At 35.4% G+C, this 27,596-nt stretch overlaps 1 protein-coding gene across 5 annotated transcripts in view; it reads left to right on the top strand.

Moving 5' to 3' along the window:
* Positions 1-9,796: 9,796 nt before the first annotated feature.
* Positions 9,797-27,596, top strand: part of LOC143226686 (uncharacterized) — a 41,609-nt gene continuing 23,809 nt past the window's right edge. The window contains exons 1-4 of one of the 5 annotated variants that reach the window (XM_076457980.1): positions 9,797-10,003; positions 11,032-11,163; positions 14,419-14,513; positions 17,706-18,391. In XM_076457980.1, the coding sequence (XP_076314095.1) occupies positions 14,435-14,513; positions 17,706-18,391 (765 nt within the window). In that variant the 5' untranslated portion in view covers positions 9,797-10,003; positions 11,032-11,163; positions 14,419-14,434. Of the gene's footprint in view, positions 10,004-10,302; positions 10,429-11,031; positions 11,164-14,418; positions 14,514-17,705; positions 18,392-27,596 lie in introns of those variants that run through there. The other 4 variants (XM_076457977.1, XM_076457978.1, XM_076457982.1 and 1 more) reach the window with 4 other exon arrangements.

Below are 27,596 nucleotides of genomic sequence, written 5' to 3'. Positions count from 1 at the left end.
AAAGCGTTTTGTGTTGCACGATTCTATTGGTTACTGCACCAATTTTGACGTAGAATTGCATCAGGCTTCAAACGCGTGATAGGTCTGCTGGCTCACTGCCGGTAGTGTTTTCGATTCCTTTTCTAAGAGACCCGGGTCGCAACTTTATGTGTATGCTAGAAGCTGCTTGTGGAAGTGTATCGAATTTGTATCTCTTAAAAAAGATCATTGTATTAACCAGAGCAGACTTACCCTTTCGTTATGCTGAAACACACAAGACTTCGTGAATATGTAGCCTTTATTATCAGAATGTACATAATGTGCAGTTTAATAAATTACCTATAAATTACATTTATGATACAGTATTATTTTACACTATTAATGTGAAAGTATGAGAAAAAAAATTTACATCTGAAACAAAATAAAGACGGATAAAAGAAAGCTAGAAGTCTTACTACTAGACAGAGATAAACACTTCTTTATCGATTACGCCCTAGCAACTACAAAAGCATATGGATCAGTCAGTGTGATACCCTGCATAAACCTAGAATCATCTATCGGATTTACTCATATCAACTTTTTAAACACATTTGTTTGTATTATTTATACAAAAAAATGCATGGGGATACAAGTTTTTGTTGCTTAAAGGATTCGTTAACAACATATGCATTGCAGGCAAAAATATGAAACAAAAATATAATTTATGTTTAAGTTACTATCATTCCAAGTGAAAGATTTAGATCGTGCTAGTTACTGTATTCATCCAATTACTTGCTGATTAACCTGAGAATTGTACAAATAAATTTATTTATATTTTGTTCGTAATACTATTAGTCGCACAGCAGCATGTCTACGTACTTACAACGCTAGAATAGTTTGGATACACGTGGTAGGCAGACCGCAGAAAACCTGTTGTGTAGCTTTGTGCTTAACTTCAAACAAACCATAAGTGAGTAAATGAGACAATGATATTATTACTAAAAGAACATCAGAAAATACGACAGATTATACTAAACAAAACTAAAAAAGAATGATATTAAAAATTAAACGAAGACCAAGAAGGAAGAGACACATAATTAGACACAATATTTATAAACAATTAAGAGAAAAAAATAAATCTAACTGAAGACATGATCCATAAACCTACAGGGATATACAAAGAGATTACAGCAACAAATTTGAAGAGCTCTAGAATAGCATCAAAGAAGTGCAGGAAGGAGATAACAACAAAAGTAAAAACTAAAAAAAGACATCTGTGACGAATTGAAAAATTACTAGAGCAAGATGAACAAAGTAGAAAATAACATCAATTACAGAATGAAACATGTGGAAAATTATTTTTTTAAAATGGCAAAATTAAACCAGCTAAAAGTTTTTCTGCATCTGCTCATAAGTTTCAGTCTGGAATGTTTAGTGCTACGAAATATAAAATAGAACTTATTACGTCTACATCTATTACCACTACTTTTGTGCCATCTGTCAATGAAGAACTTTTCTGGACCACTACAGCCATGGCACTATCAAATCCAGTTGCAGAATTTAAAAGGCTAAATCAACAACGTCTAATTGGAAGTGTATCGTGTGAGGCATTTCAGGATCAGTTAGAAATAATTTCAAAGTGAACAGATGAAATCACAATTAAGAATTTATTCATACGGTTACCTGTTTAAAACGACCAACTTTAATGTAATTCTAGTCCTGTAACAGCTACCAGGGTGCCTGTCTTATATAAGTTTGAAGAAAACACCGGAATGAACTAGCATTCAGAGCTTCGGTTTGGAACATGAGGTTGTGGCAAAATGGACCTTAGCTAAACTTGTAGAAGATTTGGAAAGACTTGCTTAATTATCTTGCACATATGTTCCTCGTAAAATGATGGATTCGTTAGCATGTAACCTATCTGTATATAGCCTAACAGGTAAGGCTATGAGAATGAAACTGAACCAAAGTAGGTATACATCTTTAAAGGGAGCCGTTCACTAAGAAATAGAACAAGAATTCAACTAAAGACACCATCTCAAAGTTACAGACTCAATAGTATTGAAATATCAACTCACACTGAAAAAATTATGGAAGAAATAAAAGGAATAATTAGACAGTTAGTTATGCCGAATGGAAGAAATAAAAACAAGACAATAACTGTTTCCAGGGTATGTTGAAAGAATATGTTACCAGGAACTTTAGACAAAAGCTTGTAGGAAATAAGAACTACTTCTAAAGAAAACTGTTACAGATGTGAAAATGCTGATCATTACATGTAAGGAAGCAACAATTGTTAATACGCCAAGAATATAACACCCCAAGTCTAACCAGAACAAGAAGAGCTAACCAAACATTAAGGAAATATAAATTAAATGAACTTATGAGGCTAGTTCAGTTAAAAATACTCCATGTACCACAAATGATATAAAAGTTCACTATTTGAGTAAAATGGTCCACGATTTGATTGGTTTATCGATAGAAAAACCTTGCAGTATGTTGATTAATACTGGTTATACAGCTACAATTGTTTAACGTTATTTGTTAGTAAAAGGTTGAAAATCGTCTCCAGAGAAGAAGAAAGAAGAAAGGCTGAGACAAAGAGCAAATGAATATAAAGCTCCAATAAAATGGAAGCTAACCTCACTGTAGGAATCTGCTCTTTACCTCATGATGTATAAGTATTTGACATTTGGGAAGAATGTGCACTGGAGAATGACTGCATGAGGAGAAATTGATGCAAGTTTAGACTAATTTCAAATAGCATGACAGTATATGACATATAAACTTCATGGCAAGCATTAAATCAGACCTTGAAATTCTTGTGGCAAGCTGGGAGAGTGATTATTGTATCACCAAAAAATGAAATAGTCATACTAAGAATTATTAGCAGTAAATCAATATTTTGTTTAGGATAATAGTTGAAACAAACAATGCAACATATTTTGAAGGATCAAAGGTTAAAAGAGCTCCTGTATATCTGATAGAACAAAAATGTCATGCATGACTTTAATCAGGTCAGCTTGTGATAAAATGTAAAGTCTCTTTAATGTTAATACTAATAAGGCCAGGTAACATTAAGTTGATTTGATATAGCTGAATAATTTACATTGCAAAGAAGAAAAACTTCAAAGTTAGGTATGTGTTGGGGAAGACCACATCTTGTACTGAAAACAATCAATGATGTGACTTACAGAATTCACAAAGATAGACAAACTGAAACAAAAATCATCCACTGTCATCATTTTTGGAACTAGTTCAGTGAAAAATAACCAACTGGGTAACTCCAAAGAATAATTTATCAAAACAAACACTGAAACTCGGCCACATACTTAAGAAGAACTCCCCACCAATACGAAATTCAGTGGCAAAAAGGGACAAGTGGCCATCCTGTTTGATTCCAAGGTCCGCGGAAGCGAAAAACACCAAAAAGATTTTGTGAATGTACAGTTTAGTGAAGTGTTTTATTTTCTGTGTTAGAATTTTGAAAGGAACCTCGCAATCCAAGAGAAAGATAGTATTATAAACTACACTTTTAACGTTTTAATTTAGGTGTTAACTAAAGAGCATATAATATTAAGATTAAGTTTATCAAAGTAATCTTACAACATTTCGAATAGTCATGAATATTAAAGATGAGGAATTTTTAGGAAGTGTCTAGAAAGAAAAATACATTATAAATACAGAATCAGTGAAGTATTGAGTCAGTTTATCGATAGCAGAATACTAATTAAAGTAAAGGATTTAAATTAGTGTTTGTTATCACGTATATCCACTCTCAATCAATTTACTTTGAAACTTAACCGGTAAGCTTGTGTGTAAATTAGTATCATTAATAAGTAAATTTAAATTGAAACATTATTAGTGAGCTTAGGCCTATATGTAGAATTATGAACAAGTGATTTTTATGTTGCCCTTTAACACATGTTAAGGTAGAAATAAGCTAATTTATTGGCCCAGTATGGCCAGGTGCGTTAAGGCGTTCGACTCGTCATGCGAGGGTCACGGGTTCAATTCCCCGTCGCACCAAACATGCTTTCCTTTTCTGCCGTGGGGGCGTTATAATGTGACGGTCAATCCCACTATTCGTTGGTAAAATAGTAGCCCAAGAATTGGCGGTGGGTGGTAATGACTAGCTGCCTTCCCTCTAGTCTTACACTACTAAATTGGGAACGGTTGGCGCAGATAGCCCTCGTGTTGCTTTGCGTGAAATGCAAAACAAAACAAGCTAATTTATTAGTATTATATCCAAATAGCCTAAAATAACTCACTCACTAAAAGAACAATATTACAACAATACATACCTTTAAAAACACGTAATTACTTTTAATTTATACTTAAATTATGTTTGCTTAAACATTTCTTGAGTCATTTGTGTTGTAAAACACCAACTAAAAATGAAACCCTTCACATCTATTGACAACATTAAAAAATATGACGAAACGCTAGTAATACTATGATTATTATAAACTGATAATCATTATTATCTTACTATTTTGATACATTTTAATGCTTCAGAAATTATGACTACTTAAATTTGCTAACGATTTTTCTAAAGTTTGTTTGTTTTTGAACTTCGCTCTAAGCTACACAAGAGTCATCTCTATTCATAATTTAGCAATGTAAGATTAAACGGAGAGCAGCTAGTCATCACTACCCACCGCCAACTCTTTGGGTACTCTTTTACCAACGAATAGTGGGATTGACTGTCACATTATAACGCGATCCGGCATGGCCAGGTGGTTGAGGCACTCGACTCGTAATCCGAGAAAAGAGTAGCCCAAGAGTTGGCGGTGGGTGGTGATGACAAGCTGCCTACTCTCCAGTCTTACACTGCTAAATTAGGAACGGCTAACGCAGATAGCTCTCGTGTAGCTTTACGCGAACATTCAAAACAAACCAAACCCTCAAGACGAATCTGTGCCGAACTAACTCCAATGAAAGCCTATCAGAACAGAACAATAAAAGTACACCTAAATTCAGCAGGTACACTAACTTTCTTTGTCTAGTTGGCAACATCATCTAATAATCTTTGATTGGGTGTTTGATGGAATTCGTCAAAGTCATAATTGACCAATAAATAGTATTCCAATCTTTTTTAATCCAGTTGCAATACACATTGGTGCAACATCGCTGTTAGCAGAAGAAATGCCACCTATTGTAGAAATGAAACAACTAGAACAAGGTAATTTCTGGAACATGTATTCCTGACATTAAGCCAAGTACGTATATTAAATAACTAAATCAAATTTCAAATCTTGAAATCACACAAGGAAATGCACACACCTGCATGTGGTTACTCTCCCCTCTTCTCTCTTTCAGACTTGTCCTCAAGCTAATTATTAAATTCAACTTTAAAAATACTGTAGTGACTGGGTCAAAGAGCAGGTTAACTTTTATCTTATTCCTAAAAACACGTGCAATATGGACGACTAAACATGTTGAACACTAAACATAAAAACACCTACATGTCTTTCTTTATCAAATAGTTATCCATTATTTCGGAAGATTTTCCAGTCCTTTTAATGAAAGTGTATGTTAGCAGAGGAGTAATTTCATACAACACTTGATGACAAGAAACGTGAAATAAAAATGTATCTCAGAACTACTGGTTTGGATGTTAACACTTTTATTGATAAGCAGAGAACAATGTTTCGACCTTCCTAGGTCATACATTTTCTACAACAGTCTGTTTGACATTAAGCACAAAGCTACACGTGCCTACAATAGCAGTGAAGCCCAGTTTTTAGCGCTACAACCCATCAGAGTTACCGCCGAGTCAATGCGTGTGAATGCATTCCACAAGAGAAAACGTATAACTGAGCTAGCCATGAATAAAAATTATTAACATTTTATCAGAATCAATATTTATACGTTACAAAAACAAGATTAACTTACACAAGTTGCAGTTTATAAAACTTCATTACAATTTGTACAACTTACAATAGTAACCTAACTTTTAATAGAAGTCAGAACCATTAAAAGCACGTGAATAAAACCGCTTTGAAGCAAATATAATCACGTAGTCAGTGTAATAGTCTTTTTCGTTGATAAATGCTAAAAGCATTTCTTTATAACTCGATCATTCAACTTTCACATAAGTCCTGAATCTACAGACATTTGCGCTGTTTTATTTTGCACAAATAGCACAACTGGTTGATATCAAAAAATGAGATGATCATTCTGTATAATAAGTTTAAACAATGGTGTACTAAACATAGAAGTCGATTACGATTAGGCTCGGCATGGCCAGGTGGGTTAAGGCTTTCGACTCGTAATCTGAGAGTCTCGGGTTTGAATCCCCGTCGCACCAAATATGCTCGTCCTTTCAGCTGTGAAAGCGTTATAATGGTACGGTCAATCCCACTATTTGTTGACAAAAGGGTAGCCCAAGAGTTGGCGGTGGGTGGTAATGATTAGCTGCTTTCCCTTTAGTCTTATAATGTTAAATTAGGAACGGCTCGTGCAGATAGCCCTCGTGTAGTTTTGCGCGAAATTAAAACAAACAAACGATTCCGATTAATTAATCAGATACTATAAGAGTTGGTTCTGCGAACCAGATCATTTCTGCATAAAAAATAAATAGGGGTTAATTCTGCAGAAATGATCGATTCTGCTTAACAAATGTTAAATCATCATTGTGTATTCACTTTGCGTAACAAGATAATACAGGCTCTGATCTGCATAGTAAATCAGTTTTACGTAATGATTTACAGGGATTTGATTATACTTACCATATATCACGCAATAATGAAACTCTTGCTTGTGTGTGTGATACTGAAAAAACGTTTTTTTACGCGATGTGCAAAGTCCAACTGCACGAAATTTTTATTCTGTGTGCATGTATAATTGAAATTGGGGGCACGATTTTCCCATTTCGCCTCCATTTTCCGTCATGGAGAACTTTATTTTTTCTCAATTCCAATGTGCAGAAAAACTGGACAGCTGAATTTGCTACGCATAGTAGAGCAAAACTAAGATGAAGAAGTGACACGTAAATTTGACGTTTATGGAGTTACAAAGATGAATAGCATCAAAAACGGACAGCATTCAACTATCCACTGAGTATTCAAGCGAAAACCGTCATTTGTGGCCAGAAATTGAGAAGAACTTGGAAAACTGTTCTCGAAGTGGTGCTGTTTGTTTACAAACACTTTAAACTTTATGTTGATTTCATCTTTATGCGATTTATCACACCCTTTCAACTTGTATCCTTCCTCCAAAAAAAATCATATTCCAGAAAAAAGTACTTTTCAAGACTTCAAGAAAAGAAAACAAAAAGTGAACACCATCAAATGAATGGTACATGTTAAGGTAAGGAGAACGCCCTTGAGGCTGTAGGTAAGTATTATCGTCAATTAGCACGTTGCTCACCAGTAGCTAAATAAATGTCTTTTGTCTTTAGCATGTGTTTGTCTTTGGACAGAAAAAAAAAATTCAACAGAGATTATTATACAAGGCGACCATGTATTATCATCTCTTCATGGTCACTGACGTCATGAACAGCTAAATTCGCTTTTTTTGTCTCATTGAGAACGTCTCCTCGTGACTCTTGTTAGCTCAAAGCATTAGATGGCTGTTACCTTTAGCCAACATCAACGTGGCCAACAAGAGATATTATAGCGCTAATCCTCTCAACCTAGAATGCTGTATATTGATGCGATATCTTCTCTGGCAAAGGTAAGATTCTCGAATGTTCAACCATATTCGAAGATACGCTAGTGTTTTCGTAAAACATATATTGTTGTTTCCTATATTTAATAATATTCTACAAATTTATTAAATAGGCAGGACTTACGCTATACATAATTAACAACATACGTTACATGCATTAAACTGAAACAAACGTAGGTATTAAAATCAATGTACAACGATAGATCTGGTACACTGGAAACAGTTGCTCTCCTAGATCCTATACAACTTGAATAGCTTGGATTGTACGTGTAATGCCTAAAGCCAACATTACCCTAGGATTAAGAAATCTTCGCTGGATTTATAGGACATTAAATTTTAATAAGGCACTGTTTACTTGAGATAGTGAGCAAGTAAAAAGAAAGGGTCAGAATAATTTTCTGAATAGCCCAAGGTTAAGAGGCAGTCCACTCCTACCTCTAGTTTTTGTTCATAAGAGTACATTCCATATAATTTAAAAAGAAATGTTTTGTATTTATGTCTTGATTGTAGCTAACTACTGTCACCTACAGGTCGTGAGATGTTAAATCAGACTGAGAATATAAATATATGTGTATTAAGATAATAAACGAAAAAGTAGTTTCATTATTTAATAGTGCGCGTTTTCATGTTTGATAAAAAAAAAGTAGTTGCAATTATTAACAGACTCATGTTTCAAACCACGACTCTATTAATAAATTTGAAGTGCATTGAAACATATGTATGTGTGTAAAAGTCTGAAAATTCCTGGTTAAAAACTACCTGTCTAAACCTAAAAATAACATAAACGTTATACTTAATAACAATACAAAAACAACCGTTCGACTCAATAGGCCTAGCCAATAAACATTCAGACTGGTTGTATTTTCCATAAGATTATAATTTTCTCCAAAACAGGCATTCCTCTCAGATTTTCAACTTATTATGAACCAGTGACCTGGCTTCTAATTTCACAATTAAAACAAATTCCTCATGAAAACAGTCCCAAATCCTTCGGACTCTTTCGTTAATCTTCTCTTGGAGGGTCTGCACCTGACACCTGTCGCACTTCAAAGGAATCTATACTAGTTTAGAGAAAGAGTTGGACGATTAATAATTCCTAGTAAGGTACTTTTAAACATTAATTTTGTATACCAGAATTAGGTCACTTTCACTTCTTCTAATTTCAACAGAAAAGAAGTGCAAGTTCTTAAATATTTGTTTAAACAAGGTATCATACTAGTTTCTTCTTTTTTATTATTTTCATTATGTAAACAAATTCTCTGTTGAAAGGGGACAACATTTCACAGAGTTCTTCAAATGACATTTGCCAGGGCATTGCGATAACTTAAGTTTTTCTCTTAATTTTAAGACGTAGTAGAAGGCTTGAATACTAAAAGTTTTTTTTTTCAAAGTTCATTTTTCGATGATTTTACACGCTACAGTTTAGCCATTTCGACTGACAGAATAGTTTTGGTGGAGAGAAACATATACAGTAGAACCATTTCTTTCAGTATCAGAAATGCATTTTAAGTATCACTGTCTAAAAGTTTTACAAATTTATCGATCAAATAATGAGCAACAAAATGCTCCGAAACAGACCAGGAATCTCATCAGATTCCGAATCGGAAAAGAACAATTTCTGATAACTTTTTGCTTTTTACCTTCATGCCATTTTTTCGCCAATTCTATGAGCTTTCAACTCACTAATTAATTTGACAGTGAGTAAAGAATTTTAGGTTGACTATTTTATAATTGCAAACCTCATAGTGTTTGTAATTAATCAAAATGTTAACTTATTTGCAAATTGTCATAATTGTTTTGGTTTGTTTTGGAATTTCGCACAAAGCTACTCGAGGGCTATCTGTGCTAGCCGTCCCTAATTTAGCAGTGTAAGACTAGAGGGAAGGCAGCTAGTCATCACCACCCACCGCCAACTCTTGGGCTACTCTTTTACCAACGAATAGTGGGTTTGACCGTCACATTATAACGCCCCCACGGCTGGGAGGGCGAGCATGTTTGGCGCGACTCGGGCGCGAACCCGCGATCCTCAGATTACGAAGCGCACGCCTTAACGCGCTAGGCCATGCCAGGCCGATTGTCATAATATCAATTACAGACTCATTTTTTACTTTTTTTGACAATTATATTTGTAAAAAGTTTTCACAGTATAAAATCACAGCGCCCTCTTTATTAGGATAACGTTTTATCATGGCAGTCCAAAATAAGTGTAAAAGAAAGGATTTGGTTAGATCTATTAAAAATAATGTGCCTTTTTATTCTCGTCATAAAAGTATCTTTTACGTTGAAGATGAAGATTATAATTCAATTGATAAGAATGAAGCAAAGTCCCGGCTTCTTTGAATTTTGATAAAGAGCAAAAAGAAAACCAGTGGTGAGAAGTTATTAGTAATTATAATAATTGTATTTGTATTTATTCTTAGAAAATTACTTATTTGTAGCATAATATATTACTTACTACCATTACCAATAGTTCTTTATGAACTTTGGCAGTAATAGTAGTACTAATTTTAACCGTTATCACACTGATTCACAATTCGTTAATACTCACAGTAATTATGCATATTTTAATATTACCGTATTTTACCCCTGGTAAGACGCTACATTGTGAAAGACGCACCCGAATTTTGGAAAGATAATTTTAAGAAAAAAAATTTGAATCAGCAACCGATACCTTGGTGCAGCCTTGACCTTTTCAACCTACTGAGTAAATACTATCAAATACATCATATTCTTCATAGTATATCGACAATATTAGTTAAATTGAATGTTTTATGCTATTGAAAAGACTTGTAATTGGTAAGTGATGAGATTACGGTCTGTATGAGAGGCCGTTTTGAGTAGACCCTAAGTTAACCTCTTGCCTTAACTTATCACTTTTATCTTGGAAGACATATGGGGAAGTTTTCGAAGTATTTTTAAAGCAAAAAAGTGCATCTTGGAAGATGTATGGTATATTTACAAAGTAATAGTAATAGTGGCTGCTAATGTACTATCAAATGAGAATAAGTTAAGAACCATTTTGAAAAAAAGAAGGGTAAGTGTGGAACTTATTAAAGTTTACAAGATTATCTGAAACAAAATCTAAGATTTGGAATAGGTGGACCAAGCCTTAGCTGTGACAGTTTTATTTATTAACAGGGTAGATTACTTAGAAAACAAGTTTCATCAGCAGTAGTTGAGGCTGGCATCTAATATGACAGAGGAATAATTAACTAATTTCTGAAAAATAAAGTGTACAAAGATAATTTTGAAAGTTGAATAATCAGTCTGTTTTCTGTATAATAATATATATCTTGTTCTACATTTATAATTGTATTTAAAAAGAATTGTATGTTATAATAATTATTCAAGCAATAATTTGTTGTTGTTTTTTAAATAAAAAAATATCTGGGTTAACAGGAATTATGTGGAACAAAAATGTAAAGAAGAAAGTAGTTCAGAAGACAGTCATCTAGCCCTACCAGATGCAGATCAGTCTCTGAAGTCTGAAGGAGAAATAACTAAAAATAGAGTTAATTATTTCTTAAACAGGTTTGGTTAGATAACTTAGTATGATCAGTTTTAAAATATCAGGTACATATGGATATATGTGTGTGTGCATATATATATATATTTTTTTTTTTTTTATTAGAGCAAAGTATGGTGTTGACTTTAAGCTTCTGAATTTCATGATTTGTATCTAAATCTACTAATGTTAGGTCATAATTAGAAGGTGGAAGAGAAACTTAGATTATTTGAAACTTTGATTTCCATATGTTTTAAGAATTATAACTTTATTTTTGGTGAAAAACAACATCAAAGTTTCAAATAATCAAATAATGAATGTGCAAGTGTCTAGTTCTTTTATTTTACTGTAAGTTGCATCTTTTATTAAGATGTTTTAGGCTTTTTTTGTATTGGCTTGACTGAAATGTTTTATTCATGTATATTGCTTGATATACTTTTAAGTTCTGTGTAACAAGAACAGTAAACCAATGTATCACATAAACTTTACAAATATTTTCTCAAACTGATTACAGTTTTTGAATTTTATATCTGGAGTATGCAACTGCATATTTAAAATTGTAATCAACAAATAGTGATATCAAAGTCTTGGGTGTTGCTGGCTGCTGGTTTACAAAAAGGTCCCACACTGGCATAGCAATAAGTCAACAGATTACCAGTGCTAAAATCAGGGGTTCAGTTCCTCTCGGTGGACCCAGTAGATAGCCCAATGTGGCTTTTCTATGTGACAAAACACGTGTTTTACAAAAGGATTTGACTCATTTAGTGAGTTTGGCAGTTTTAATTATTATAAATACAAAATTATGCATGTGGGTTATCTTACTTGAATTATGAGTGTAATTTGGATAGGAATAACTGGGTGTAGGAATAGTCAATTAGTCTAGTCTCTAAAGCCAACAAACCATTGTGGTGGGCAAATACGATTTTGAGATTGTATCTAAAAAAATATTGAATATAAATCTAAAGATGTTATAACTTCATTGTATAGATAGGTCACTGGTTAGGCCACATTTGGAGTATAGCATTCAGTCTTGGGATCCTTGCCTTAGGAAGGATGTTAAATTGTTGGAAAAATTTCAGAAGAGGGCAACTAGAATAGTGTCTTGGATAGAGTGGTTGTCATATGAAGAGAGCTTAAGAACTCTGAAATGGTTTTCTCTTGAAAAGGAAAGGGTAGAAGTGATGTAACTGAGGTGTTTAAGATTATAAGGATAATTGATTGTGTTGATACATTATCTTGTTTATAAACTTAGAGTGATAATAGTAGGACTAAGAGACACACAAATTTTGGTAGGGTACAAGCCATCTTCAGCTGTGATGGTTTTATTTTTCTGACAAGGTTGTTGGTCTTAAACTGGTTGCCTTTGGATGTTTTGAGGTAGCTTTAAGATTTTTATTTTTAAATTTAATTATTTAATAGTTTTAGTTTAATTTAGAGAATGGGACACTGGGATGTATCAATAGGTCCCTTGTTGTCCCTAAATATTGTGTTAATACCAGTACTAGCAGAAATTTTGACACAACACAACATTAAAAATCATTTGCATAAGAATGTTTTTTAAATGCTGAAATTCCTGGTTATTAAGTGTGGAATGTAATAACATTTTGTATGAGCAATTCATGTGCAAGTACCATGTTACTTTCCTTCAGTAAGATTAATACCTTAAGCAATTCATGTGCAAGTACCATGTTACTTTCCTTCAGTAAGATTGATACCTTAAGCAATTCATGTGCAAGTACCATGTTACTTTTCTTCAGTAAGATTAATACCTTAAGCAGTTCATGTGCAAGTACCATGTTACTTTCCTTCAGTAAGATTAATACCTTAAGCAATTCATGTGCAAGTACCATGTTACTTTTCTTCAGTAAGATTAATACCTTAAGCAATTCATGTGCAAGTACCATGTTACTTTCCTTCAGTAAGATTAATACCTTAAGCAATTCATGTGCAAGTACCATGTTACTTTCCTTCAGTAAGATTAATACCTTAAGCAATTCATGTGCAAGTACCATGTTACTTTCCTTCAGTAAGATTAATACCTTAAATGAAATGATAAACATATCTACATTTTTTTTGCCAACTTTCATAATTTATTACAAGGAACAAAACGACATGAAGTCACAATATGTTTAGACACTATTTTTAATAGTGACAATTTATCCACTTAAAAATGTATTCATTTAAATGCAATTATCAAAAGGTAAAAAAACAAACGAACCATGTGATTGTCAACAGATCAAATCTTGTATTTGTAATCATAGAAATGCAGTTAAATAGGTTTCATTTTGTTTTAACATTCAAATCAACACAAACTGTCATCTTATTGTGCTATTACCATAATATTACTAAAATTTTGTGATTTGATTAATTTGGCATTATTGTGTACAAGTCAAGTACTTTTGTTTTGATTATTTGCACTTAAATAGACAGCCCTCAAGGGTTCCAGTATTGGAAGGACCCTTGTTTTAGGAGTGAAAACAGTGTAATCAATTGTTAAATGTTTCTAACACATGCAGAAATGTTAATCCCTGAAGTGAAAAGTAGTGTCAGAAAGACATAATTGATGTGATATTTTTAGATGTTTATATGACCAAATTTTGTGAAATAATGCTGAACCAACTGGAGTCTAACTTTTTTAACTCCTTAAACCCGAGTGCATGCTGTCTGTCTAAAAATCCCAATTTACCCATTAGGTGGTGAGTACAAGAACATTCATGCCTCTTTGGCTGAGAACTAATCCAAATCATGTTATTATTCACTTTTTATAAATAGATGGGAAGTTCCATGAAGCATTGTTGTTTGTTTTGAAATAAATTTTAGATCAGTGTTAGAATTGGCAAAACGTTATGAATTTAAGAGTTAAATTAGTAGAGGCCTCCACACATGATTCTTATAAGTGAGGTTTCAAGATTTTTTTCCTCTGGAATTTGAAGCAGTCTTATGTAACTCTGACATGGGATTAAAAAAATATATGGGTACTTTATTTATCCTTTAAATTTGATATTGAATATTTTGACTACAATGAATCATACATCTTGTTTCCTCTTTCCAGATCTTGAACTATGATTTTAGTTTTCTTGGTAGTTTGGAGGTTAATTGTTTATATGATAACCTTCAGCTAAACCCAAGGAAAAATATTGTTTGATTTAAAAAAAACAATTCAAAAAGTGTAGTTTAACTTTAGACAGATGTGTATTAAAGGGCTGTTGTTTAGATTAAGTTTGTTTTGCCCCATTCCATCGTGTTAAAGGAATTTGATTTCTTCATAACACTTTGTACAGATCTACCTCATCGAGCATGATGGAAACCAAATCCTGTTCTCCTCCACCTAAACCACCTCGTCGACGGCATTCTGGGAAATCGCTGACAAATTTAGGTAAGTCACAGTCCGGTTAATTAGTTTTGCATTTGTAAAATGAAAGTGTACAATATGATAGTAAATTATATTCATTAACAGGGCTGCAAATATAGACTAGGAAAGTCCATCAGGAAGAACTAAAGTCAGAATTATGTGTCTTGTACTAAATCATATCATAAAATGATGCATTATTTTGATAATTGTGTAGATTTTAATATGAAGCATAATGATACATGATTATTTTGTCTTATCTTCTCTCACATTTTAGCTTTCCTTGGTTTGTGTTGCTCTCTGCATGTGCAAATTTTGCTCCCAACTATCCTCGAAGCTCCCACCTAACACCATGTGTTTATGTGAAGTATAGCTGTGTTGTAGTATGCAAGTGTTACAGCCTTCCATCAATAGAAGCCCAACACACCCTACTAGCATAATTGACTTCCTCTATACTGTAGAGCACAATTTCCACTTTTTTTTTGCACTCATGCAACAGTGCTGGTTATGCTTTTTTGGAATAGGTGATCTGCCATTCTTCCTTTAGGTCTTCATACCCAGGTGTAGCTGGTTGAGTTTTGTGTGTCACTGGATGACATTGCTACCTCTACTGATCATTCCATCTTTCCATAGCTTATTACTATCCTTACCTGTGACCTTTTATAAGTCATCTGAAGAATACAGATAGCCCTGATTGAAAGTACTGTCTTCTCTTTGCCAAACGTTTTTTGTTCCATTCTTCTGTCATAGTTTACATGAATGGTTCAAAATCAAGTGATTCCATAAGATCTTTTGTGGTTTGTTATGGCTTGATGGCTGCTTACAGGATCCCCTTTACAGTTTCTGTGTTCACTGCTGAACTGTATACCATTTCTCATGCCTGGATTGCACAGAAGCTATGCAGTAACAAGATTGTACTATTTACATAAATTTTCTTAGCTCTCTACTGGCCCTGAAATCATTTAGTGTTAGTTCTCACCCTATTCTCATGAATATTCAAAAATGACTGCCTCATTTTTCTTCTATCTGTATCCAGTTTCTCGATACCTGGCCAAATTGGTATCAGGTCATCCCATAAGTAATGTCCAAATATTTCATACAGAAGGTGCATCATCATTCCTGTCTTTGTAGAAAACTTTAATGACTAACATGTAGTAGGACATGTATAAAAATGTTCAAATAAATAAAGGAAACTAAATCAACTCCACTTTTTCAGATCATTAATCAAATAAACCCTTATGAAGATGGATGTGTCTGAGGAGCACATTAGGCATATAATGCTTTAGGAGTTTAAAAAGGACAACAATACAGTAGAAGCTACACAAAACATTCAAGGTCTTTATGGTGCAGAGTCTCAATGAAAGAAAATGTTGAAGGTGGTTTCAAAAGTTCAGTTCAGGTGACTACAGCTAAAGTGATGTGCCACGTTCAGGTCATCCTGTTGAGTTTAATGATGACTTGCTACTGGCTGCACTGAATCAAGATTGTGCTATAATAATTGAAGAAGTAGCACAGAAGCTTAATTCAACCCATTACACAGTTCACCATCATCTTCAACAGCTTGGAAAGGTGTCAAAACTAGGAAAATGGGTCCCCCATGATTTGACAGAAGCCAATCTCAGAGCAAGAGTGGACATTTGTACTTTTCTGCACTCACTCTTGTGAATGTAACTCACTTTTTTGGACAGTTTAGTGACTGGGGATGAAAAATAGATATATTGTGAAAATGTTGAGCACTACAGACAATGGCTCAGTGCAGGTGAACTGGCTAAAGCACAGTCTAAAAATGAACCTTCATCCTAGTTAAGCATTTGGTGGGATATTGTTGGTGTAATCCATTTTGAGTTGCTGTCACTCAATGTAATAATTACATCAGACTTCTATTGTCAACAGTTGCTGTGCTTGAATGTTGCAATGAAAGAAAATAAGCCTGTTTTGATCAATTGTAAAGGTGTTGTGTTACACCAGGATAATGTACAGCACCATAAAGCAAGGATCACATCTGCAAAGATTGAAGAGCTAGACTGGGAAAGACTTCCACATCCTTATTCTCTAGACTATGCCTCATCTGATTATCATATATTCTGATGTTTGCAGAACAATCTTGATGGAAAAGAGCTTGGAACACATGAAGATGTCAAAACCACTCTCTACATTCTTTTCCTCCAAACCCCAAGAATTTTATAGAAGTGACATTCAGAAGCTTGTGAATCATTGGCAGGAAGTAATTAATAATAATGCAACATACATTATTGATTAAATAACATTAAAAGCACTTGAAATCCTTTCTCTTTTTCTGAACCTAAAATCGGACAGTACTTAAGGAATGACCTGATATTTATGGGACCAAGCTTACTGATGCAACATTAGATCCATCTGCTCTGGTGTTGTAACAGCCATGCCTATCTCATATATAGACTACAGTTCTGTGTTGAAGGCACCATTTGGCAGTTGAAATGGAGGGAGAAACATTATGAAAAGCTCTTCCAGATCAAACCTTTTGTTCTTTGGCTGTCTTATTTCCATTAGATTTTTGAAGGAGGAAGTTATGCTGGCTAGGCTGTGCATTGGTCTCAGGATTTTTAACCCATCATTCTCTTTTAGCTGGGACTGATCTACCAGATAGCCCTCATGTAGCTTTGTGCGAAATTCAAAAACAAACAATCTTTTGCCAAACCTCAAAGTGATGATTGTACTCTGTGGTATTATAGGGGGAGTTATCTGCACTAGGAGGGTGTGTCACCCTCTTATTGGTGGAGAGCTTTTGCAGGCTCATTTGCATGCTACAATTTAGCTATATTACATGTAAACACCTTGATATTAGGTTGGAGCCTCAAGGCTAATAGGAAGCATATATTGTGCATATAGAGGGCAGAACAAATCAAGGAAAGCTGTAATGTGAATATAGGTAAGTATCTGTCAAAATATACATTTTCAGCATTGGAAAATGTGTGTATGATGTCAGAAAAACACACAAGTTCAATAAGTTTTGATACAAAATGATAAAAAACCTTATAATCTGAGAGTTTTAAGAGCAAACGGGGAATAGTGATGTAATTGGATGAGTTATATATAAAGCAGGTTGAATGATGCCATCTGGTATTCCAGGAAATGTGTTTATTGCTTTGATTTTATTTTATCATAACCTAGGAAATAAAGTAAAATTGGGCATTTTGACCTCTACTGAGATTGATTGTCCATTCTTTTTGTATATTTCAGATTCTGAATCATCTCTGAACTTAAAAAAACTTGTCCACAGACACAGTCACCAAAAACATTTAGTGTCGGAAAACTCTAAATCTGAAATCGTAGACTTTTACGAAAAAAACGAAAATGACAGACAGAGTTTGGATGAATTTTATTACTCTCTTCCTACTAGACTCTCTCAGGAAACTTCCTTTAAGAAGAGTTATAGCTCCCCAAGGTTAGAGAAACTACAACTGTTTTGTGGTACTCCATTATGTAAGGAATCTCGTTCTTGTCCATTTTCTTCTACAAGCAACTCTCCAGCTTCAGTATATCACACTCCTCCTCAGTATAGAAACACAAGTAGCCATGTTGGAGTGGAAACTCTTTGGAGTAGGTATAATCAGGTCTTGTATCCTTTTCTGAAAACCAGTTCTTGTGGACTGGTAAAAAACAGTGGGAGTGAAGAGTTTTCAGCTAAAGGTGTCAAAGGCTCTTATCACAGAAGACATCATAGTGACCCGTTAATTCCATGGGATGAAAAGCATAGCAAAAATAGAAGCTCCAAGAGAAGTAGGTCATTTGTTGAGTCAGACTCTCAAAATATTCCGTATATTTCATGCAGCAACCATATCAAGGGTAGACATATACCTTGGGCAAAGCAAGATCAAGAAATGTTAATGGAAGAAATTAGAATGCTTGAAGAAATAAATGATAAAGTAAGTTTACTTAACCAGATGTTTATCTCAGATTTTATATCTTATTTTTGATAATTTTTTTTCCATTTTTTAAAGTTGTGTGGAATGAAGGATTTGAAAATGTGAAGAAATTGTGAGAATGCTTCTTATGGATATCAATTTTTGGAACAAGTATTTAAAACTTTCTTCTGGAACACACCTCTCCTCATTCCAGCTTTATTCCAGCAAAACATTCTCTTCTTTGCCCATCTAAGTTATGGAACGGATGTTACTTTGCTTGCTCCAGTCTTTATACCCAACTGTGTCACCCCTCATGATTTGTTATTTTTTCTGATTCAATTTTCATCAGAGGAAAAATTATGATCTTACATGCCTACTGAGGGTTTCTCTTCAGTGCTGTTATTACATTTACAGTGTTCTCTTTTGAATTATTTTGGGTCTTTTACATGGGGCACAAGTTTACTGTTTATTTTCTTGATTTTATGAAAAACAAAAGGGAGATATTTTTCATATATGAATACTCGTGTTCATATCTTAGACATGGGGTCATCTGAAGCCACTCCTTTACTGTCAGGAATGCAGATAGCCTAGTTGCTTTGTGCCACAAAATGTCAAACCAACCAACCAATTCAGGAATTGGGAGTGATCACCTCCAACAGAATATGCACAGTCCCTTTTATACAGATAGGTAGTTTTTTTTCCCTGTGGTCTAACATTATCATCTCTGGTTGGGTGCAAGGTAGAGTTTGTGAGAGATCAAGAGTGGGCTAGTGAGAACTTAGATACTATTTTTCCAGCATCTTCCTTTGCTCAAACAGCTACTTGTGAACCTCAGATAGAAATCCTGCCACTTGCACCTTTTTGTTTAAACTGGTATGTCATGTTTTGAGTACTTATCCTGTGGCTTATGAATCTTCTCCTTTTTTATTGAGAGAAAATAGTTCATTAGATGATCTGGCCCTTTGATCTTTGCCATAGATTGCAGTGCATATGAGGAGATTTGCAAATCACTTGTGGAAGAGAGCTACCATGCCTTGCTTTCCTTGTTTATTGGATCAGCATATCTTGGCTTTCCATTTTCTGGTGGATCCTTATATGGCCTCTCAGAGGTCAGACCCTCTACATCCTATTTGGGGCTCTGGGCAAGATGCCACTGTTCATCATACACAACTTAATTCTTCAGAATTCACTTGTCATATGTAACAATTTTCTGTTTATCATCATCTTTGCATTTGTTGTAGGAGGCTTATCACAAGTCCTCACATTTCAGAGAGTCTTAGTCATTTATTGATTTCTTTTTCTCTTTTCTTTGTATTGTGGTTAATTTGCTGCAGAATCTTTTGGACAGAAATGCCTTTCTGGAGGAAGTTGGTCTTCCTACATACATCCTTCATTATTATTATTTTTTTGCAGCATTCATGGAATCTGGAGTAGATGTGGCACATCTACATTCTTAATTTTCTACACTGTCTTCTTGACTGCCTCAAAGTTGTTCTACAGGAAGGTTTACTACATCTCCCATTTATGTGTCCAGACCTGTTTTGGTGTTGGGATACATTGGAATATTAGATGATTTTGATCTTATCAGTGAGGATCCTGCTCCATGGTGGAGCACAGACATGTTGCTGTTGATGACTATCTTTTGGGGTAAGGTCCTGTGGGGTCTTGTTTTAAAGAGGTTATGTCTGTATGGGAGACATTTACCACAGATTTGTGGGTTATTTAACTTCTCAGAAGGGGATTAGTCTTCAGTCCATGCCTCTCGGTGTGGATTCCTGTACGTGATGAGGGTCCTCCCAGGGAAGGTTCTATTCTTTCAGGTTACCTCCTCTGGGATCGAAACATCCATCCATGTGTTTGCAGTGCATGGAGATCCGTGAAGGAAAGGAGAGGATCCTGGTGGTTGAGGGGTCCAAACCTAACACACCACTTGGGCCTTGAATTTCTGTAGACGGTTGGCCTTTGGTTGGCCCCCCTTGGGTCAATTGGCTGGTCCACTTGGGCTAGAGTCAACCAAGTACCAGTGTTGGAAGTTTTCAATGGGTGTTGTGGACATTGTGTCTGATGCTGGTGTTTGGGTATAGTGCTCACGAAACCCTGGTGTTACTACAGTGTCCTTGCTTGACATTGTAGCATGTCCCCTCGTAGGGATCCATGGTGTGTTGGGTCAGTTGGCATTAAAATTTTCTTTTTTTCCTGTGGATCCTCCTAATAAAAATTTAAATAAAATAGTGAAAAATATGTAAACGACCACGTCTTGAAGACTGATCAGCAATCTTCAACATCTGCACCACCAGTTGTATCTCATTTTCACATCCTACATTCTCTTTCAGAGAAACCTTTAGGGCAAATGTCCCTAATGTCCCCCTTTTTTATTCAGAAGGGACTGGAGGGACTTGCTGGCTCTCCAAAGTCAGTAAAGAAGCTTCGATCTGGAGACACATTGGTGAACCCCTCGGTGTGGATTCCTGTACATGGTGAGGGACCTCCCAGGGAAGGTTCTGTTCTATCTGGTTACCTTCTCTGGGATCTAAACATCCACCCACGTGTTTGCTGTGTGTGGCGACCCGTGAAGGGGAGGAGAGGATCCTGGTGGTTAAGGGGTCCAACCCTAACACACCACTTTGGCCTCAATTCCTGTAAACGGGCGGCCTTTGGGTGGCCCCCTGGGTCAATCGGCTGGTCCACTTGGGCTAGAGACAACCAAGTACCAGTGTTGGAAGTTCTCAACAGGTGTTGTGGACATTGTGCCTGATGCTGGTGTTTGGGTATAGTGCTCACGAAACCCTGGCATTGCTGCATTGTCCTTGCATGACTTTGTAGTCGCCCCTTGTAGGGCTCCATGGTGGGTGGGGTCAGTGGGTACCGAAATTTTTCTTTTCCTATGGATCCTCCAAAAAATTTAAATAAAATTGTAAAAACAGTCAATGGGTAGCGACCACATCTTGAATACTCAGAACAGCAATCTTCAACATCAGTAACACACGCATTACCTCATTTTCTTATATTACATTCTCTTTCGAAAAACCTTTAGGGCAAATGTCCCCTTTTTTTATTCAAAAGGGACTAGAGGGACTTGCTGGCTCTCCAAAGTCAGTAAAGAAACTTCGATCTGGTGACATATTGGTTGAAACATCCACATCCCAACACAGTGAACTCCTTGAATTCAAAGGCAATTGGGGATATACCTATTGAGGTTACACCCCATGCTACCTTGAATTCTTCACGAGGAGTTATTGTTGAAAGGGATTTGAAGAACGTCCCAGTCAGAGATTCTCGCTGGTCTCTCCACTCAAGGAGTTTCTGCAGTGAGGTGCATCTCCACTCACAAAGATGGAGTTACACTGCCAACAAATACCCTCGTTTTAACATTTACTTCACCACGTGCACCTGCCACCATCAAGGCAGGTTATCTCAATTGCAGGGTTCGCCATACATACCAAACCCTCTTTGATGTTTCCAATGTCAGAGATTTGGCCACTCAAAGACATCTTGTCGTGGTTTCCTGACATATGCTCGTTGTGGAGGCAAGGACCACGATGCCTATGACTGTGACATGAACCCACATTGTGTCAATTGCAATGGTTCTCACCCTTCCTACTTTTGTTCTTGCCCTAAATGGTTGGAGGATAAAAGAGGTACATCATTGTCTTAGAACATTTTGCAGTTCAATGAGCTATGACTCAGAGTTTCATTGTTGCAAGAGATTCATTTGGACAATTTCATAGTAATCTCATCAAAGCAAGGGAACATTCACTCTTTATCTCTCTGTTTTGAACATTGAATCTTCTATTTTGGATCCACAAATGCCAGATTGTTCTCCTTGATTGTCATGTTCAAAGGGTACTGGATCTAGTGGCTGATTAGTTATCTCATCCAAACAGGGATCATTTTATGGAATGAATGCTTCTTTTTCAAGTAATTTGTTGAATCTACACTTCTCTCGGGACAAAATTGGTCAAGACTTTTGATGCACATTGGAATGTTCAGCTTCCCATATTCTGGTCTCTAGTACTTCACTCTCTGATTTTGGTAGTAGAACTTCTCAGCCAGGATATGATCATCTTTATGTATTCCCTCTGATTTGTTAGCTCTCCAGGGCTTTGGCACTGATTCATTCCACAACTTGTCAAATTCTTCTGATGGTACTATATTGGCCTGGTCAGCCCTGGTTTCTGCTCCTCCAATAGCTGCAGGAGAGTCAGCATCTTCCCTATCTTTCCTGGCTGTCTCTTTTACATTAGCCTTGGTCAGATCATGTCTCAATATTTGACAAGTTGTTTGACAGAGTTCTGTTTCCATGTATTAAACTATCTTATCAGCTCCCTTTCATTTTTCTGTGCAACAAAACGTTATTGAGTCCATGGTTTTGTAGTTACATTTTAAATCATTTCAAGCTATCCATCCTCATCACCCTTTCTAAGTTCCTAATTGTAATATTGAAGTGGTACACCATGCATTATGACACCCATCTTTTGTATTTTCGGGTTATATTCACTTAAGATATGTTTTCTTCTGTTATTGGATGGCAGGGTAGAATTTCAGATGTGTTTGCTTTCCATGTTCTCATAACACTGTACCTTTCCAATTATATTCTCTCGTATCCAGACAAGATGATCCTTTCTACCTAAAATTCCAAGAGCTGGGAAGGAAATAAGGTTTTCTCTCCTATTCATCTTCCATCTGTTTTCCATTTATAACTTTTGAGATCCAAAACGTCTTTTATGTTGCCCTGTTTGGCCTCTCAAGTACTATGTGGCATGCACTAAAGCATTTTATGGGTCATATCATAGGTTCTTTATTCTTTAGGATCCTTCAGTTTCTTGCAACTTATTCCCTGTAACTTTTGAAAGTTTTATTCATCAGTTGGTTCGATTAGCTTATTCTGGTCTTTCATTGGAAGATCAGAGACTTGTTTGGGTCTTATCTCATCAATTTTGTCATATATCAATGCAATGGTTGCATTGCCCACTGGAGGAAATTGTACAGGCTGGTATATGGATAACACTTAACAGCTTTATAGCACACGATTTACATGATTTAGACTGTCTTCTCCTAATATTGGTTTTTGCTACCCTTTTTGTATACATGCTGGCTCAGTTGTGACAGAGGTGAGTAACTTGATTTCTATCCTTTTCAGTTACCTTCTTCTCATTCTCATTTGGATCTTACTCAGTCATGAGTGTTGCCTGGTCTGGTACGCTTTTACAACTCTGCAGTAGCTACCAACAGACCAGTAACTATATTATTGGTAACAGTGAGCTCTTTTGAGATGGGGAGGTTCATGAGACTGTCTTGGCACTTTCTAGATGGTGAAAAATTTCTTTATTTTAGATATTATGTATAATACTCATGAACTATCATGAGTAAAATATAAGGAAATTTTGACCAACCCTACTAATCCCTGGATTCAATAAATCAGAGTTACTTAGCTTTCCAGAAAGAGTATGTAGTTCATTTATTGCACTGTCTTTGGATCACTTTTGTTCAGGATTCCCTGGACAAAGGTCTGCTCCTCTTGAGTGATGTTTGTACCCTTTATTTCACTCATGGAGAAGATAGAGAAGGTCCCACTCTTAATCCTGGATGGTCCTCTCAGATGTTGGATCCAGCCTGTGTGGGAACCTCCCTGTAATTTCAGTTCAGAAATGACACTTTGCAATCTAGTTGGGTGACCATGGCCTTTCTTTTTGGTAAGTCTCAAGTCTCTTACTTTTCATGATCATGGAAGAAGGCCCTTGACTCCCTGTAATTCCACATGCAGAGTGTCATGTTTGTGAGCCATTGATTGCAATTTGTTTGTTCCATATTCTTCTTGTAATTCAGGAGCAAAAGGTGTTGCCTTGCCTTCAAGGGTTGGGGAGCTAGAATTTGAGTTCATAATCCCAGGCCAGATGATCACTGGTTCTTCAGATTGGGTGAGATGTCATCTGGTTGTGTAATTCCAGTTTTGGTTTGTTACATTGTGAATTTATTCAGGTTGAGGGGAAGACTTGTTCTGTTGGATGTTGCTTCCCTGCCTTCCCTTTGTAATTTCTGTGGTTTTTGTGCTACATTCTGTAACTTTCAGGTTGTGTACCTGAGCCTATAATTCCAAGTTCAGTTAGTTGCATTTCATACTTCAGGTTGAAGTGAGGGTTTGTTCACTTAAGTGTTGTTTGCCATCTCTTTGTAAAACTGGTGGCTTGATATGCAACATTTTGGAACTTTCAGGCTGGGTTCCCTTCATATCATATTTCTATTATACAATTAGGTCATATTACAGTCCCCATGCCCTAGCCACTACACCTTGGATTTATCTTTGAGTACACAGTCTCATAATTACAGTGACAAAATGTGGAACCTCCTATGTGTGGTTGAGGCCTGGACAAATATCATGATAATGAACAGTGTTGACTATGTAATTGGCCTTTGCTGCCAGTGTTTAAATTTCACTGTATGTGGGTGAATAGCATGCTTGTTCCAGAGGTTGTGTGGACTTCCAGCATGCTTGTTCCAGAAGATGTGTGGACTTCCACCAGTTTGCTTTATTATATTTCAATATTGCATACTTGTTTCTCTACACAGATGCTTTCTGTGCAGTTCTTGTCCTCACTGGCCCCTCCAACTGGTCAGCATGGGATTCAAACTAAAGTGTGAGTGGAGGTACACGTGTTTTGGAAGTTTACATTTTCCTATACCAAAAATTTATTTTCAGTAATACTTTTCCCCTATCACACTACCTCATCCTTCCTTCTCATGACAGCTGGTGCTTTGGTCTGATAATCTTGCCAGTCTTGAAAGAGTGAACCAGAAAAAATAACGGGGAGCTTATATATGGATTGGGTGAAGAGGGTGCATTGACATTGGCAAAGAGAAAGTCACAAAATTAAAATTGCTTAGGGTGATGTAGTGGGGTGTAAACATTGGTGCAAGTGAGGTAGAATTCATATCGTTGCTTAGACTGATTAAAAAAAAAAGAACCTTTCATTGGGATAAAGTTAAAGTGTGAGAGGAAGTGAGCATTATGAAAAATACCTTTTTGGTATAAGAAATGTAAATGTATGATAATTAATGTATTCATTGATATACAACTTACTCCTAGCTGAATTCTTTGATGCATTGTTAGAATGATAAGGTTTAAAATTGTGTTAACACAAAGCCTTGAGACTGTTAATTCTTACATAAATTTATATGATAGGGCTTTTTGTGTCATAAAAATGGAGACTAATGTGTTGCACTAATTTATTTAAAGGTTAATGTGACACACTCCTCTCTGCATGGACTAATATGAGATACCTGTCTGTGAAAGCTAATGTGACACGACTTTGTGCTGACTAATGTTATGCACCCATTCAGTGGAGTAAAATCAATGACTAAGGGATTTCCAGTGAAAGAGGATTCTGATAAAATGAAATGGCAAATCATGTGTGCTAATTTGTAAACTTTTAAAATAATTTCTGTGCATGAAAAAACTTAGATAATAAGGGAAATGTCCAGCTTTAAAATCTTGTTAAATATTTAAACTTGGTGCATAGAAGCTAAAATGTGAAAATAACAATAAATGTCTGTGCCTTTATCACAAAAATGGTTTAATCACTAAAGCTGATGTATAGTTCTGTCCATTACATGCATATAAACATACGAAAAATCAAATTGACAAAGAAACAATCAGTCATTAAAACCGTTTATCTGTTTATCAAGCCTTCCATTAAACTTGCTTAAATTTACTCTCTTCACTGCATCTGAAGGGAATTCATTCCATAGGCCAACTTCCCTGCTAGAAAATTAAAACATTTAGCTGAAGATAATTCTTATCCTTCCAAAATTTATATTTGTGTCCTCTAGTACAATCATTCTAACCATTAATTATGAAAACAATGATGCATTAACATTATCAGTTGCCTTAACAATCTTAAATACTTCCATTAGATCCCATCTAACTCTTCTGTTTTTCAAGAGAATACAGTTTTAGAGATCTGAACCTGTCCTTGTACGACAAACTTATCATCCTAGTACCTCTCTCTTAAACCATTTTCAACAATTCAATGTCCTTCCTAAGGTGAGGATCCCAAACTGAACATAGTACTCAAAATATAGTCTGACTAGTAACCAATACAATGAAATTATATCCTCTAGATTTGTATTCAGTATTTTTGTTGGTACAACCTAAAATCCTATTTGCTCTACTAATAGGAAGAGCAAACTGCTTGGATGGGTTTAGAGACTGCTCATCTACTACATCAAAATCCTTTTCTTCCATAACACTGTTAAAGTTATTCCCGTTCAAATTATAATTCAAGTTATGACAACTTGCATGCATTATCTTGGATTCGTTAAATTAAAAACCAACTACCATTTATTCTCCCAACTTACTAAATCATCTAAATCTTTCTGTAAAGCAGCATACTCTTTGCAGTTAGCAACACTCAAGACTTTAACATCATCAGCAACTTAAAATAATTTATTGGTCATTTCTTCATCTGTGTCATTGATGTAAATAAAAAAGCAGTGGTTCCAAGGCTGAGCCCTGGGGTAATGTTAATCCAATTGGACTGAATTATATTGGTAAGACCTTCATAAGAATCCTGTTTTTTTCCATTTTGTCACTTTTGTATGTAATCAACCAACTTATTCCTCTACACCAATGTCATTATTTTGTAACAATCCTTTTATGTGGCACCTTGTCAGATGCTTTCTGAAAATCCAGATTCACCAAATCCACACTCCTACTCACATTTGCTTAACATAAATGTTCAGAATATTTCAAACTAACAGCATAAACTAAATCATCAGATAACACATTCTTGAAGTTTATGACTTAACAGAAAAACTTTCAAATCTACAACTTATTATCCGTAATATTAATGTTGTATATTTCCAAATTTATAAACCCACTGCTCAAACAGACCATTTATTGGAAGACTAATAAAATTCTTTGTAATATTATATTTTCACTAATCTCCAGTTCTAATCCAAGACTAAAAATTTGTTTCCAAGATGACACCTCACCTCTTCAAGAAAAACGGCTACACCAGACATGTCTACTTAGGAGATTTGCATGCTACTGAGTTTGAACTGACTTCCGCCTAAAATTTGTATTTAACAGGATCTGTTTAGGTGTATGACGATGTTACCATGTGGCAATATCTATCTGCCAATACAACCTACATGTGCAGTAACTTCTCAGTAATTTACAGATTTGCTGTTGTCAACAACAACAAAAAAAAGTTTTATTCTGCATTTG

This window comes from Tachypleus tridentatus, chromosome 9 (genome assembly GCF_004210375.1).
Source record: "Tachypleus tridentatus isolate NWPU-2018 chromosome 9, ASM421037v1, whole genome shotgun sequence".
NCBI lineage: Eukaryota > Metazoa > Arthropoda > Merostomata > Xiphosura > Limulidae > Tachypleus > Tachypleus tridentatus.
Note: the sequence above shows the minus strand (reverse complement) of the source record. Positions and strands in the feature narration are given on the sequence as shown.